Here is a 13,774-nt window from a genome sequence, read left to right as displayed (position 1 = left end):
TGCAATAACATTTGCCACCGTTGAAATGTATTGAAACTGACAATCATCCAAATAAGAAGCCAGATACAATATATCTTCCACGATAGACCGAATGTAGAGGTTAGATTTCTTCATTGGGTTCTGAAGAGCAGAGATGACGTCTAGATTGTCACTCTCCATCCTTAGTCTATAAGCCCCTTCTAATATAGCTTCTAGCAAGCTACTTCGTATTGCTAACACCTCCCCACCATAACATCAGTATAGCTCAAAGGATCAGAAACCGCTAATTGACATCGCCCCAGGTGATCTCATAGAAGAAAACCCACCCCATTACGGTTACCATACTTATGATAGGATGCATCACAATTCAATTTATAGTAACCTATGGGTGAGAGGTTCTAGGTTTGGTCTATTGTCTGTCTCAATGTGGGAGTCTGAGTTGTCGTCAACAAGCGACCCACATCCAGGAACTCTACTCATGCCCACTCAGCTGCATAAAAACTTCCCAAATAAGAGCTCATTTCGTGTCGTCCACAGATACCATATTATAAAAGAGCATAAAGTGGTAATCCTCTTAGCTTCTTGCTTATTTTGAATGGAGAATTTTGTCCAATTTGCTATCCATTTGTGGAGCATAACATCCTCTCCTCTTGGCTCCGTATGCGATAAACTACATCCAAACCACACTCATCGCGCAAAAGGGCAGGTCAACAAAATAAGCGCATTTATTTCAGCATACAACCCACACCTTTGGCAAACCTTATCGATTGGGATCTCCCGCTAATGTAAAGCCGAAGTTGATGCCAGTCCACCTACGCAAGCTCTCCACATAAAGCTCCTGATTTTGGGTAAAGTATCGCACTTCCAAATCATCTTCGACACCACATCTAGTACATCCTCCCAAGCATGGTTATTTGAAGTAGAGGGTTTCGCCTTCTCAGATAACAACCATTGATTATATAAAAGGTGGTATGTGCTCTTGACAGAGAAGGCACCTTGCCTTGAAACTCCCTAAATTTTTTGGTCCTCAGGTTGGAATAAATTAAGTTGAATATGGGTGATATCTGCATAGTCAGTAGGATGAAAATATCGATCCAATAGCTCCTTCCTCCAACATCTATTTTCTTGATCGATTAAGTCCCATATCTTGGTGAAGAGGAATCCAATTATCCTCCCATATGCGAATACACTCACCTATTCCAACACGCCAAATAAGACCCGATTAAGGACCTGGCGGTCAACTAAAATACTCCTCCACGCCCAAGAGGGGTTTGAGCCCAACGTTGCCTCCATGAAATCTCGACTTTGTTATATAATGTTGGGTCCCTAAACCCCAAGCCTCCTTTCTGCTTTGATAAGCATAGCCGAAACCAGGATATCCAGTGAATCTTCTTTTTGTCAGAACCATCACCCCAAAAAAGGTTTGTTGTTGTCCTCTTTAGATGTGAATGATGTGAAGCTGGTAGCTTAAAGTGTGAAGAGGCATAGTTAGAAAGAGAGAAAGCAACTGACTTCATCATTATTTCCTTAGCTGCATGTGAAAGCAAGTGATTCTTCCAGCCATCAAAGTGTTTCCCTGCTTTAGCTGATATCTCCTGGAATAGTTTTGCCTTTGAAGTCCCAAAGCTCGTTGGTAGCCCCGAATACTTATTAGGTCCCTTGTCATATTTAACTTTAAGTATCTGGGAAAACCAACGACGGAATTTAGAATGAACATTGGGGCTGAAAGATAGAGTAGACTTCTGCAAGTTTACTGCTTGACCACTTGCTTTACAGTAGATATTCAGGCATTCTTGCAAATGGCACACCTCCGCAAGCTACATTTCTGAGAACAAGAAGCAGTCATCTACAAAAGGTAGATGCATAATGGGTTCTGATCGATTTCGCACCTGAATCCCCTTAAGAAGGCCTTCATTTCCTGCTTTTACTAAGAGACTGCTCAAAGCCTGTGAACATAGTATAAACAGTGCCAAGGAGAGAGGATCATCTTGCCTTATACCCCGAGAAGGGATCACCTTACCACACATCGCACCATTTATCATTAGTATATAGGAAACCGAACGCAGGCATGACAACACCATTTGAACCCAATGATCCGCAAAGCCAAACCGATGAAGCAGCTTGTCGATGAATTCCCACTCCACTCGGTCATATGCCTTCCTCATGTCAAGCTTGAGCGTGAGAAGTTTTTGCTTTCCTTTCTTCTTATGATTGATGTAGTGGAAGATCTCATGAGCAGTATATATGTTGTCTGAGATGAATCTGTTGGGAATAAAAGCTGATTGTGCTGGTGAGATCAACAACTCTAGTACATCTTTCAAATTGTTTGCCATTATTTTGGTAATAACCTTTATAGCCACCAAACAAAGGCTAATCGGCCTATATTGATCTACAACCTCAGGGTTAGAGCATTTGGGAACTAAACAAAGTATAGTCTCATTGCAATGCATTGGTAGGACACCAGTAGTAAAAAAAAATTACAAACAAAAGCACACAAATCCGTATTTGTGAAATCCCAGTATTTCTAGAAAAAGGTAGGAGGAAGGCCATTAGGCCCTGGTGCCTTTAAAGGGGCCATTGCATAGAGCGCAGACTGCATTTCTTCCACCGTAGGGGTAGCAAGGAGTCTTCCATTCATCTCCTCTGATACCATTGGTTCTATAGAATCAAGGATTAGATGCAAGGAATCGGATCAATACCTTCAGATGTAAAGACACTATTGTAGTAATTCTCCATCACCTTGTAAATGTCCTCCTCTGTCTGTGTCTAGTTCCCAACAGCCATCTTTAATCGAAGAATTCTGTGATGACTTCTTCTTTGAATTGTTGACATATGAAAGAACTTTGTATTCCTATCTCCTTCCTTCAACCATGAAATCCGACTCTTCTGCATCCACATCTCTTCCTCCCTCGCTAGAGCTTCATTTAGTTTATTAGAAACAGAAAGCTCTCTCCTTCGTAAGATGGTTCTCAATGCATGGACAAATGTGACCAAATTATTGTGAGTCCATTAACTGTTGGTGCAAAAATATCGGTGATCCGAATCTTGACTCTAGGTATAGTTATCGGATTGGATATCTCGGCGGGATTATCCAAATAAAATAAAAAAATGGTTCAGTATTGAAATTACACTCGATACCCAATCCATATACCCCTATTCCAGCCTATCTGAATTGGTATACCAATACTTGCAATCCTATTCAAGAACTTTGCCGTGTTTTTCCACCAAGTGAGGATTCGTAACTACGGATCCAAAGTGGGATCCGGATCCTCTCCAACTACTTGGGTGTCCAACTCCTCTTCAACCATCCATCCAATGGTTGGGAAGACTTGGACGTGCATCCGAACACCTGTCAACACTTGAGAATGTGTATCCAAATCCTTCCCGCCATTGGATGGGTGGTTGGAGAGGATCGATCTTTTTGCTCCAAAGTGCTCTTGTTTTTATATGGCAAGGCCCAATATGTTGGGTGAGTATTGAAAGCACATATAGACCCTTACAGATAGAGATGTAAATGGATCAAATTCGACTCAGATTTACTACTATCCGAATCCAAATCCATTTACTGAATGACATATCCATATCTAATCCAATATCCAAACAAGTGATGACTTTGCACAGCTGGAATTTCAATCACACACAGGCGTCCATTTCCACCGCTTGCATGCATGTGGCGCTTATCAATCCTCATCAAGATAAAGAGATAGATGGTGGGGGGGTCATGTTCTGCTCAATAATATTGTTGCAAAGTCTTTATTGATTTGATTGGGTTATCTTTGGTGTGGACTTTACCAAAGATATAAGGGGGACATGGCTGATCTTAAATGATAGAAACCACATTATTATGACCGCTCTTTAATTTGCACCATGAAACTATAGCTACTTCCTCTTCTAGCTCTCCTTCCATTGATTCTCATTCTAAAGAAAAAACAAGTGAGAAGAACCAACCTTCCTCCCAACTGGGGTTGTAAACAGATCAGATTCGGCTCGAAGAGTGTTATATCCGCATCCGCATCCGATTAGCTATCGGACAAATTCGGATCGTGCTAAATGGATATGGACACGGATACGGATCGAATCTTTTATCCGTTTACATGTAAATATAGCTTTTCGGATAACTATAGCCTATCCGTATCCGCATCCGTTTAGCTTTTAGATGAATTCGAATAATGCTAGACGGACACGAATGCAGATATACAAACGGATTTTAACTATTCATTTACACCCCCTACTCCCAACCCTCCTCAACTTTCCTTCATAGGTAACTTGCACCAACTTGATGAGGAGGAGCTGCCTCACCGCTCTCTATCTATGGCAACGTACTCTCTAAGGAATTTGGTCCAATCATGTTTTTGCAACTCTTTAGGACACGCATTCAAAGAACTTGACTTTGCTGGATTCTTAAACACGCATTTCAAGAACTTTATTGTGTTTTTCCATCACGCAAGAAAACTCTTTGTCTTGTGAGAAGCCAAATCAAGTCCTAAAGATATACTTATAGAAGTACGTAAAACACTGAATATGCACTCCACTACTTAATTTGTAGGAATATATAATGTGTTTTCTTCTTCTGGTTTTTTATCTTTTCTTTTTGTTACCACAAGCAAGTGGCCGATGGGACTTGCACAGTTAGGATTCCAAACACACACAGGCGTCCATTTTCAACACTTTCTTGTGGCCAAGAGATAACCATTTTCACCACTTTCTTGTGGCGTATAGAATTCGTCACTAAGAAAAAGAGATACATGGTGGGTCCTGCTATGCTCAATAAAATAAAGATGTAAGTCTTTATTAATTAACTTGATAAGGTTATCGATCTGTATATAGCGTGTGCCTTACGGCCAGGTGAGTTGGGAAAAACATAATTACGTACACCATGGACATTTTGCGCTTCAATTGAAAACTCAACCTACTAAGGCTCATAGCAAACTGTAAGCAATGAGGGCTCATATGTAGAAAAACGTGAATCTAAAACGATGCAGAAAAGAATAAAAAATCACAAATTATTTTAATAATACAATCGAATAAGAATTTTCATGGTTCGGCAAAATTGTTTACCACCACGGTGAGATGAGATATGTTTCACTATCAATGGAGAATAGGACTCGTCTTTATACTTATCTCAAATTGATTACAGAAAAGCAACAAATTAATAGTGAAACAAAAAAAATATATATATATATATAGAAATTTTACTAAAATACCCATATAACCCTAGCTACGGCCTTTTAACGTTCCTTCAAAATCAACTCTGTTAAGGAATCTCGTTCGAATTCAGATTTGAAAGCTTTCGCATGACCTGGTCATACCTTATCAAGATGTTTGTAACAACCTTATCAAAACAAATTCTAAAAAACCACAACATGTGGCAATCCATTTGTAAATAGAGTTTTATAAATACAAACTGCTACCCATTACAAAGGGTAAGCGAGAATTCAAAACAAATCTCTCTCGTAACTTTTATAAACTCACATATGCAAACAACAAAAATACAAAACGTTAACCCCCAACACCATATTAGTTACACCATTTGGATGCTTTATCCTTAGAATTTACATTGTTCGACCAAAATAAAATCTCTCACTTCAAGCAAAATATATGATTGGAAATTTATCATTTTGAAAGTTTTTAATTTATCATCATTTACATTATTAGACGTGAAAGTTTTTAATTTTTATCAAATTGTTTTTTTTTTTGCTAAAGGTCAGCAATGTATATATATAAGAAATGGGAAAATATGTACAAGGAATGACTCATGATTTCCTAAGAAGCTATCCTGAGTTCTAACGTGAAACCTTCGGCATAGCCCTTAGTTTACCGTTAGCCGAAGATGCAATCTAAGTAAATCTATAGAAAGGCCGTTCTAGCGCTTCCCAATAGACAGTATGCATAATAAAATGGGGTGGACTAGTCCAACAAGTGGTGCATTTCCTTTTCGCTGCGTGGGTTGCAAGCGCATCAGCTGCAGATTTTGCTTCTCTGTAGCAATGAGTGATTCGCCACCTGATAGTGTCCAGAAAAGATGAGGCCTTCCACCACTTATTCATTAGATACCAAGGAAGCTTACTAGAGAGAATTGTAGAGACGACCGCCTCCGAGTCGCATTCAATCCAAATATTTTCAGCTCCCATTTCTCTAGCATGGCCAACTCCAGTAAAAAAGGCCCCCAGCTCAGCCATGTAGTTTGAGCCCACTCCTTGGTACTGAGAGAAGCATCTTAAAACTGCTCCTAAGTGATCCCGAATTATTCCCCCTGCTCCAATTGATCCTGGGTTGCCCAAGGAAGAGCCATCGATGTTCAATTTCCACCAACCTTGTAGTGGTTGCTTCCATCGCACTTCTACTATTCTTTTAACAGCTGGTTTTGAGATTGTGACTTTTAGCATACGAGCCAAGGCAAGGTCTTGCACCGTTTTTACTTGTACCCCTTTCGCCCATGTGCAATCCCCAACTTCCTTAAAGCATAGCTTTGCCACTTCGGCTGGAGTTCTCTTGCAGTTTTCATGGCGACGTCTGTTGCGCTCCCACCATAAATTTTTGCAACTTATAATCAGTAATGCGCCCCATGCCTTAGGGAGGGCTACTGCCTTGGTCTTCCTGCGCCACCAAGAAAATAGTAGCTCAATGGTTGGGAAGCCACTCCAGCTCTGATTGAAAGCAAATAGCACCTCCATCCAAACTTGTCGCGAAAACGCGCATTCAAGAAACAAATGTTGGATCGTTTCACAGTCCATGTAACAAAGGTCACATCTTGATGCTAGAGGAACTGCTTTGCGACATACCATGTGATCAGTGGGAAGAACGCCATGTGCTAGCCTCCAGCCAAATACTGCAGTGCGTGGAAGAAGGTCTCGGTTCCAAATATCTGAAACCCACTTAGGTGTAGCCGCCTTTATGCGCAAAGCCGCCCAAGCAGTCTTAACTGTGAATCGGCCTGTGGATGAGTGAGCCCAAAAGCGCATATCAGGTCTACTGTGACAAGCTATTCCACTTCCTTGGATCACTGTGAAAACATTTTGAATTTCTGGTTCTTGGACTGCCGGCAGAACCCAGCTTCCATCTTCCCAAAATTCCGCCACCTTTGCTGATAGATTGGGTGGAATGTGGAGGGGTAAGACTAGGTCCTCAATGCTTTGGTTATGTATCCACTTATCATACCAGAAATTAACTGAATTGCCGGTTCCCACCACCCATCTCTCCGCTGCCCGTATAAAATCCCAAACTCTTCTCAGTCCTGGGAGGAGCGTGGAGGTACCAACAGCCGTTTTGAGGGTCCCATCTGCTTTCACTAGATGACCTCTCAAAAAAGTTGCAAATGTAGACTGATCTGTATATATAGTCCAAGCAAGCTTAGCAATAAGAGCCAAATTGAGATCTCGTAACCGTCGAACACCGAGACCACCTTCCTTTTTGGGTTTGCATAGACTATCCCATCGAACTGTGATAGCCTTAGAGCAGTCAGCATCACCGGTCCAAATAAAGTTGCGAATCCATCTCTCCATAACCTCGATAGTGTCCACCGGCCAAAGATATACTGAAAAATTGTGCACTGGGATACTTCCCATCACAGTTCGAACTAGCTCAACCCGCCCTGCCATGGAGAGAAGGCGCCCCTTCCAAGACGCCAGTCGACTCTTGAATTGATCAACAAGTGGCTGAATCATGCCTTGTTTCACCCTGCCCTTCTTTAAAAACACTCCTAGGTACTTTGTTGGGAAGGTACACACTGGGATTTGAAGAACTGATAAAATTCTCTGCCTTCTATTTGTTGGGATACGACCAAAGAAGACTTTGCTTTTAGCAAGGTTGATCACCTGACCCGAGTACTCTCCATAGGCCTCCAGGAATCGCTTGACACGCCTAATATTAGCCAGCTTTGCCTTCATAAAAATAAAAAGGTCATCAGCATACAATAGGTGGGAGGGTGTTCTCACCTGGCGTGGTCCTGCAAGGGCATTAATCCATCCTCTATTTCGCAGATCAGACAAACCTCTGCATAGCACCTCTTCAGATAGAATAAAGAGGAGTGGGGATAGTGGATCACCTTGTCTCAACCCTCTTTCCATCCCAAAAAAACCGGCAGGCCCTCCATTAATCAAAATTGATATCCGAGTAGATTTTAGAATTTGATGCACCCAATTAATCCACAGTTGAGAAAAACCAAAGGCACTAAGAACATCAAACAGGAAGCTCCACTCTAGCGTGTCAAACGCCTTTTGAATGTCTAGTTTCATACTCATGCCACCTCCTCTACATTTAACATCCAGCAGATTTGTAAGTTCTGAGGCCACTCCAATATTTTCAAAAATAACTCTGCTTTTCTGGAAAGCCCCTTGCTCTGAAGAAATTAGCTTGTGTAGAATGGAAGACAATCTGATCGCCATTATTTTAGGGATGATTTTAAAAAAGAAATTCCCCAGGCAAAGAGGGCGAAACTGCCCCACCTTTTTGGCGTTCTCAACCTTTGGAATCAGGCAGAGAAAATTACAATTCACCCCTTTAGTGACAATGCCTTCCCTGAAGAAGCTCTGAATGCCACGACAGACGTCTCTGCTAATGATATTCCAACACGCCCTAAAGAAGGTACCTGGGTAACCATCTGGTCCTGGTGCGCTAGATGGGTCCAAATCAAAAATAGCTGTTCTGATTTCGTCATGCGAAGGGATCTTGGACAGCATGGCATTATCTTGGTCTGTTACCAGGGTAGGGATAACTGTCAGAAGAGCCGCATCTCTATCTCTCCCCCCACTCTTGAAAAAGTTTTCAAAGTGATCCACTAGATGATCACTAATCTCCTTTTGATCCATCAAGGCCGAGCCATCTTCTTTATCTAAATCGCGAATGGTGTTCTTAACACGCCTCATTCTAGCTGTGAGGTGGAAATATTTAGAGCAACGATCCCCAAATTTCATCCATTTCTCTCTTGATTTTTCTCCCCAAAGCTTCTCCTGCAATTCAAGAGCTTGGTTATAAACATGACGAGCCTGCACTTCTCTCTCAAATAATGCCTCAGAGAACCCTTCCGCATCCAATAGTCCTTGAATCTGTTCAAGCTCGCCCCTGGTACAATTGATTTCATGATCTACATGGGGGAATGTTTCCCTTGCCCATTCCCTCAATTGGCCTTTTAGCCTTTTCAGCTTGGAATGAACCACAAAAATTGGTGAACCATGAACCGGTTCCTCCCAAGATCTGCGCACCACTCTCGAAATCTCCATGATTCGCCCAGAACCTATTCATGCGAAAAGGGATATTATTTGGCCTTGGCACACCTCACTCACGGACCATCGGGGTGCATGATCGGAGGAGCCTCGGAGTAGCACTCGTTGAACACATCCATCATAGTGCTGATCCCAAACATCATTACAGGAGCTACGATCAAGCACTGCTTGCACGTTGCCCACCCTTCTATTGTTAGTCCAAGTGTACTTGCTGCCTATTGAGTGAATTGGCATAAGAGCTGCCGCCTCTAGCATGGAAGCAAATTCCTCTGCCGACCCAATGTTGAAACGGCCCGGACCTCTTTTATCGCCTACATATAAATAAGCATTAAAATCTCCAATAACTAGCCAGGGGCAAGTCATACCTGCAATCGAGGCCAAATCAACCCATAGCTGCCTTCGAGTTGCTCTGAAACAGCTTGCGTGGACAACTGAGATAATATTACTCATCCCATTTAGCTCCACTTTCATGGAAATATGCTGCTCAGATTGAAGAATCACCACTGGCCGTTGCAGCCCCATCTTCCAAATGCACCAGATATTGTCAATGCCCTCTTCCCGTTCATTTGAAATTAAATCTGAGTTCATTCCCAATGAAGCGAAAAAACGATGAGGGAATCTATTAGCGACTATCTTCGGTTCAGCCAAGCAAATGATGTCCGGTCTCTGTTCGTTCACTAACGCTCGAAGATGCGCTCTAGCTCTAGTGTTACCCACTCCTCGGATGTTCCAAAAAAGGCATCGCATGATTAAAATTCAGTGGAAGTATCTTGGTGCTGAGATCCAGCGCCCGTTGCAGAGCAAGGCTTCTAGCGACAGTACTAGCTTCAAGTGCTCCTTTCCCTCTACGCCTAGTTCCTGAGATGATATTGCCCTGTTCAATATGTCTCTCCCTTGTATTGCGCCTGCGTGGTGCTTCCATAAAGCCATTATGTTCAACAGAATCTTCTTGTGAAATCGCTGCATGAACTATCACGGCAGTCCTTCCGTTGTCGCGGCATTCAATCTGAAATGGAGAGGAGACCTCCTCTTGGTTCGCCACGTGCAATGTCTCAGCCTGGCCTAGAGAACCAGACCGGGGAAAAGGGTCTAACCCATTCAATCTTATCCCATCCGTGCCACCTTGCACATGTGATAACGGTGTCTCAACTACCACCGATTTTGAAATCGATTCCAAAGAAGTAGGCGTGCCTGGCTGGACTCCCTGATTAGTCTCCCTCCTAGAAGCTGTTACCTCCTGAGTTGGCACCAAATCCGCATTCTGCGCCATCCTCTCGTGGTTAGAGTCCAAACCCAACTCTGCCACCTCAACCGCCGTGGCCCCTGCCGGCGTGCTCCCTGTTGCACCCTCCATAGTCGTCGTAGAACCTCTTGGGCGCCATGCACATCTGCTGATATTGTGCTGGTCCTGCCTCTCAACGTAGTTGGCACCAGGGATGCCTTCGTCCTTCTCCAATTCTCTACTTGGGCAAAGATCTTCGCGATGTCCATACCGGCGACATCGACGGCATCGAGACGGCGGTTCCTCAAACTCCACTTTCTGCTTGAAAACGTACATCTCCATGGTCCCCTCTTGCTCACGTTCAACATAGATCTCCTCCACACGAGGCACGGAGTCGTCAACGTCCACGCACACTCTCGCATAATGCCCAAAGAGAGAGTTCTTGGTTCTTTTATCAATGGCAATCGGCCTGCCAACTGCCTTTGCAATAGATAAAATAATATCTTCATGCCAATATTCTTGTGGCAAGCCAGGAAACCGAATCCAAGTAAGCCTGTTTGTGATCGCCTGATCGTCAATCATGAAATCTTTCCTCCACCGTTGGAACCTCAAAGTCTGTCCATCCAATCAGATAGGGCTTCTTCTCCATATGTACGTCATGTCCTCCGCGTTTTGAAACCTGAAAATAATGAAACCCTTGCCAAGTGACTTCAGAGAAACTCCCTCTTTCAAATCCCAGTTCCGCACTGCATCTCGAACCCTATCCATGGAGGTAAACCTGAAGTTGAGCCGACCCAATAGCGCGTACTTGAGCGTATTTAGCTGTGCAACGTATGCTGCCTGGGGAATTTTAATCCTCGTAAGGTTTCCATCTCGAACTGGTGCCGGCAGGTTCTCAATCTCGGGAAGCAAAGGTCGTGCAACGTTCGCGTAAGACCGCGCAGGCGCTTCTGCAACTCTTGGCTGAGTCGACAAGCTAGGAAACCCTAGGAAACCCCCGATGTCAACAGCAGCACGTCCATTAGAGTCAAACATAAATTAAATGGCAGATTTGAAGAAGAAGATGATCGATGTGGGTCCCATCTACTTTGATATTTAAATAAATGGGGAAGGTATTGGTACATGGTAGATTCGTGCATCAATGCATTCAATAGGGGGTGGGGGGCTTTATGGTCATTTTGGATGGGCATTTATGCCCATCTGACGGTACTTCATACAGGCCGTGTACATGCACGACCGTGTATCAAAACTTCTACCTAAATGCTATAAAACAAAAAAACAAAAAAAAGAAAGGGTGACATGCTGGTCTTGAATCAAGCCACTCATAGTGATAATAAAATCAGCTAGAAAACCACATTATTATGACTGCTCTTTCCACCATGTCACTATGGCTAATTCCCCTTCTTGCTCTCCTTCCATTGTTTCTCATTCTAAAGAGGAGCAAACAAGTGAGGAGAACCAACCTTCCTCCTGGCCCTCCCAAGCTTCCCATCATAGGTAACTTGCACCAACTTGGTGAGCTTCCTTACCGCTCTCTATGGCAACTCTCAAAGGAATATGGTCCAATCATGCTTTTGCAACTCGAGCGCATGCCTACACTAGTAGTCTCATCTGCTGAAATGGCAAGGGAGATCATGAAGTCTCATGATCTCGAATGTTGCAATAGGCCTGATTTGATGGGTTCTAAGAGGCTCTCTTACAACAACTTAGACATTGCTTTTGCGCCTTACAATGATTACTGGAGGGAGATGAGGAAGGTTTGCGTTTTAGAGCTTTTAGAGCTTTTAGAGCTCTTTAGCGTCAAGAGGGTGCAACCTTTTAGTTCCATTAGAGAAGAGCGAGTTGCTTCAATGATTAGCTCAATTTCACAATCTTCTTCATCAACTCCTATTAATCTGAGTGAGATGCTCTTTACCCTTAATGATGATATAATTTGTAGGATTGCTTTTGGTAAGAGTTACAAGGGGAGAGAATTTGATAATGGACGCTTTGAAGAAGTTGTTAATGAAGCCTTCGCTATGTTGGGTAGCTTCTCCGGCACAGATTTTTTCCCTTATGTAGGATGGATCTTAGACAAATTCACTGGACTCCATGGAAGGCTTGAGAAGTGCTTCCGACAATTTGATGATTTCTATCAAAACGTGATTGATGAGCATCTCAACTATGAGAGAACAGAATCAGAGCAGGAAGACATCATTGATGTCTTGCTCAAAGTAGGAAGGGATCATACAGGTGCAGGTCCTCTCACCAAAGATCATATAAAAGCAATCCTTATGGTAACCCAACATCTCTCTCTTGAATTTATGAATTATTCTTATTAAATGTTGTTTATTCTTTTTTTCAGAATTTATTTTTAGGTGGAGTAGATACTAGTGCTGTTACATTAGTGTGGGCAATGACAGAGCTGGTTAAGAACCCAAAAGCGATGAAGAAAGTTCAAGATGAGGTTAGAATCTCTTTTGGAAAGAAAGGAAAGGTTGTTGAAACAGTTGTCGATCAACTTAAATTCCTTAAAATGGTGGTAAAGGAGACTCTAAGATTGCATCCTCCAGCTCCTCTATTGGTCCCACGGGAAACCATGAATCATTTTACTATTAATGGATATGACATTCACCCCAAGACAAGAGTCCAAGTGAATGCTTGGGCAATTGGGAGAGATCCCAAATATTGGAAGAACCCAGAAGAGTTCATGCCAGAGAGGTTCATGGATAACTCAATTGATTACAAGGGAACACATTTTGAGTATTTACCTTTTGGAGCAGGTCGAAGAGTTTGTCCTGCAATATACATGGGTGTTTCAATGGTTGAGCTAACACTTGCAAATCTTCTGTATGCCTTTGATTGGGGCTTTCCTAATGGGATGAAGAAGGAAGACATAAACATGGATGAAGAAGCAGGTCTTAGTGTTCATAAGAAAGCTCCCCTTTACCTTGTGCCTATTAATCATATTTGGGATTCAGAAGAGAATATTACCTCAATTAGTAATTGATGAACTCTATAGAGGAATCCCCCCCCCCCCTCTCTGTTTTGTATCCCAGTTCAATGTTGCTCGTTTGTTGGATATATAGCTTGCAAATTACATAAATAAAAAGGTTGTTTTGTTTGTTTCCTTTTTTTCGGAGGAGGGGGTTGGCGAATTACCTTTTTTTTATGGGTAACCAAAAAATTAGATAAAAGAAAAGTATAATTAAATTCAAAAAAACACGCAATATCTTATCTTGGGGGACAAGCCAAGTCTAGAAAAACACCTAAAACGACTCAGAAAGCCAATAACACCAGATTCCTAACCCTTACATCCTTGAAATGGAGGTGTGGAAATTACACCTGGGAGGAAAAGGAGGATATTATTTCA

The 13,774-nt window shown here is 42.5% G+C and overlaps 3 protein-coding genes across 3 annotated transcripts; 1 reads left to right on the top strand and 2 right to left on the bottom strand.

The window, feature by feature from the left end:
* Positions 1-1,220: 1,220 nt before the first annotated feature.
* Positions 1,221-2,312, bottom strand: LOC122665877. The gene is made up of 2 exons (XM_043862010.1): positions 1,869-2,312; positions 1,221-1,796 (listed from the first exon to the last, which is right to left on the bottom strand). The coding sequence occupies exons 1-2, from the start codon at positions 2,310-2,312 to the stop codon at positions 1,221-1,223; spliced, it is 1,020 nt and encodes a 339-aa protein (XP_043717945.1).
* Positions 2,313-5,816: 3,504 nt separating this feature from the next.
* On the bottom strand, positions 5,817-9,197 carry LOC122665876. Its single transcript, XM_043862009.1, has one exon. It carries the CDS (start codon positions 9,195-9,197, stop codon positions 5,817-5,819), a length of 3,381 nt encoding a protein of 1,126 aa, XP_043717944.1.
* Positions 9,198-11,783: 2,586 nt separating this feature from the next.
* LOC122663959 (cytochrome P450 71B10-like) lies at positions 11,784-13,426 on the top strand. The gene is made up of 2 exons (XM_043859629.1): positions 11,784-12,698; positions 12,767-13,426. Exons 1-2 carry the CDS (start codon positions 11,784-11,786, stop codon positions 13,409-13,411), a joined length of 1,560 nt encoding a protein of 519 aa, XP_043715564.1. The 3' UTR covers positions 13,412-13,426.
* Positions 13,427-13,774: the final 348 nt, after the last annotated feature.

The sequence above is a fragment of the Telopea speciosissima genome, chromosome 6 (genome assembly GCF_018873765.1).
Source record: "Telopea speciosissima isolate NSW1024214 ecotype Mountain lineage chromosome 6, Tspe_v1, whole genome shotgun sequence".
NCBI lineage: Eukaryota > Viridiplantae > Streptophyta > Magnoliopsida > Proteales > Proteaceae > Telopea > Telopea speciosissima.
Note: the sequence above shows the minus strand (reverse complement) of the source record. Positions and strands in the feature narration are given on the sequence as shown.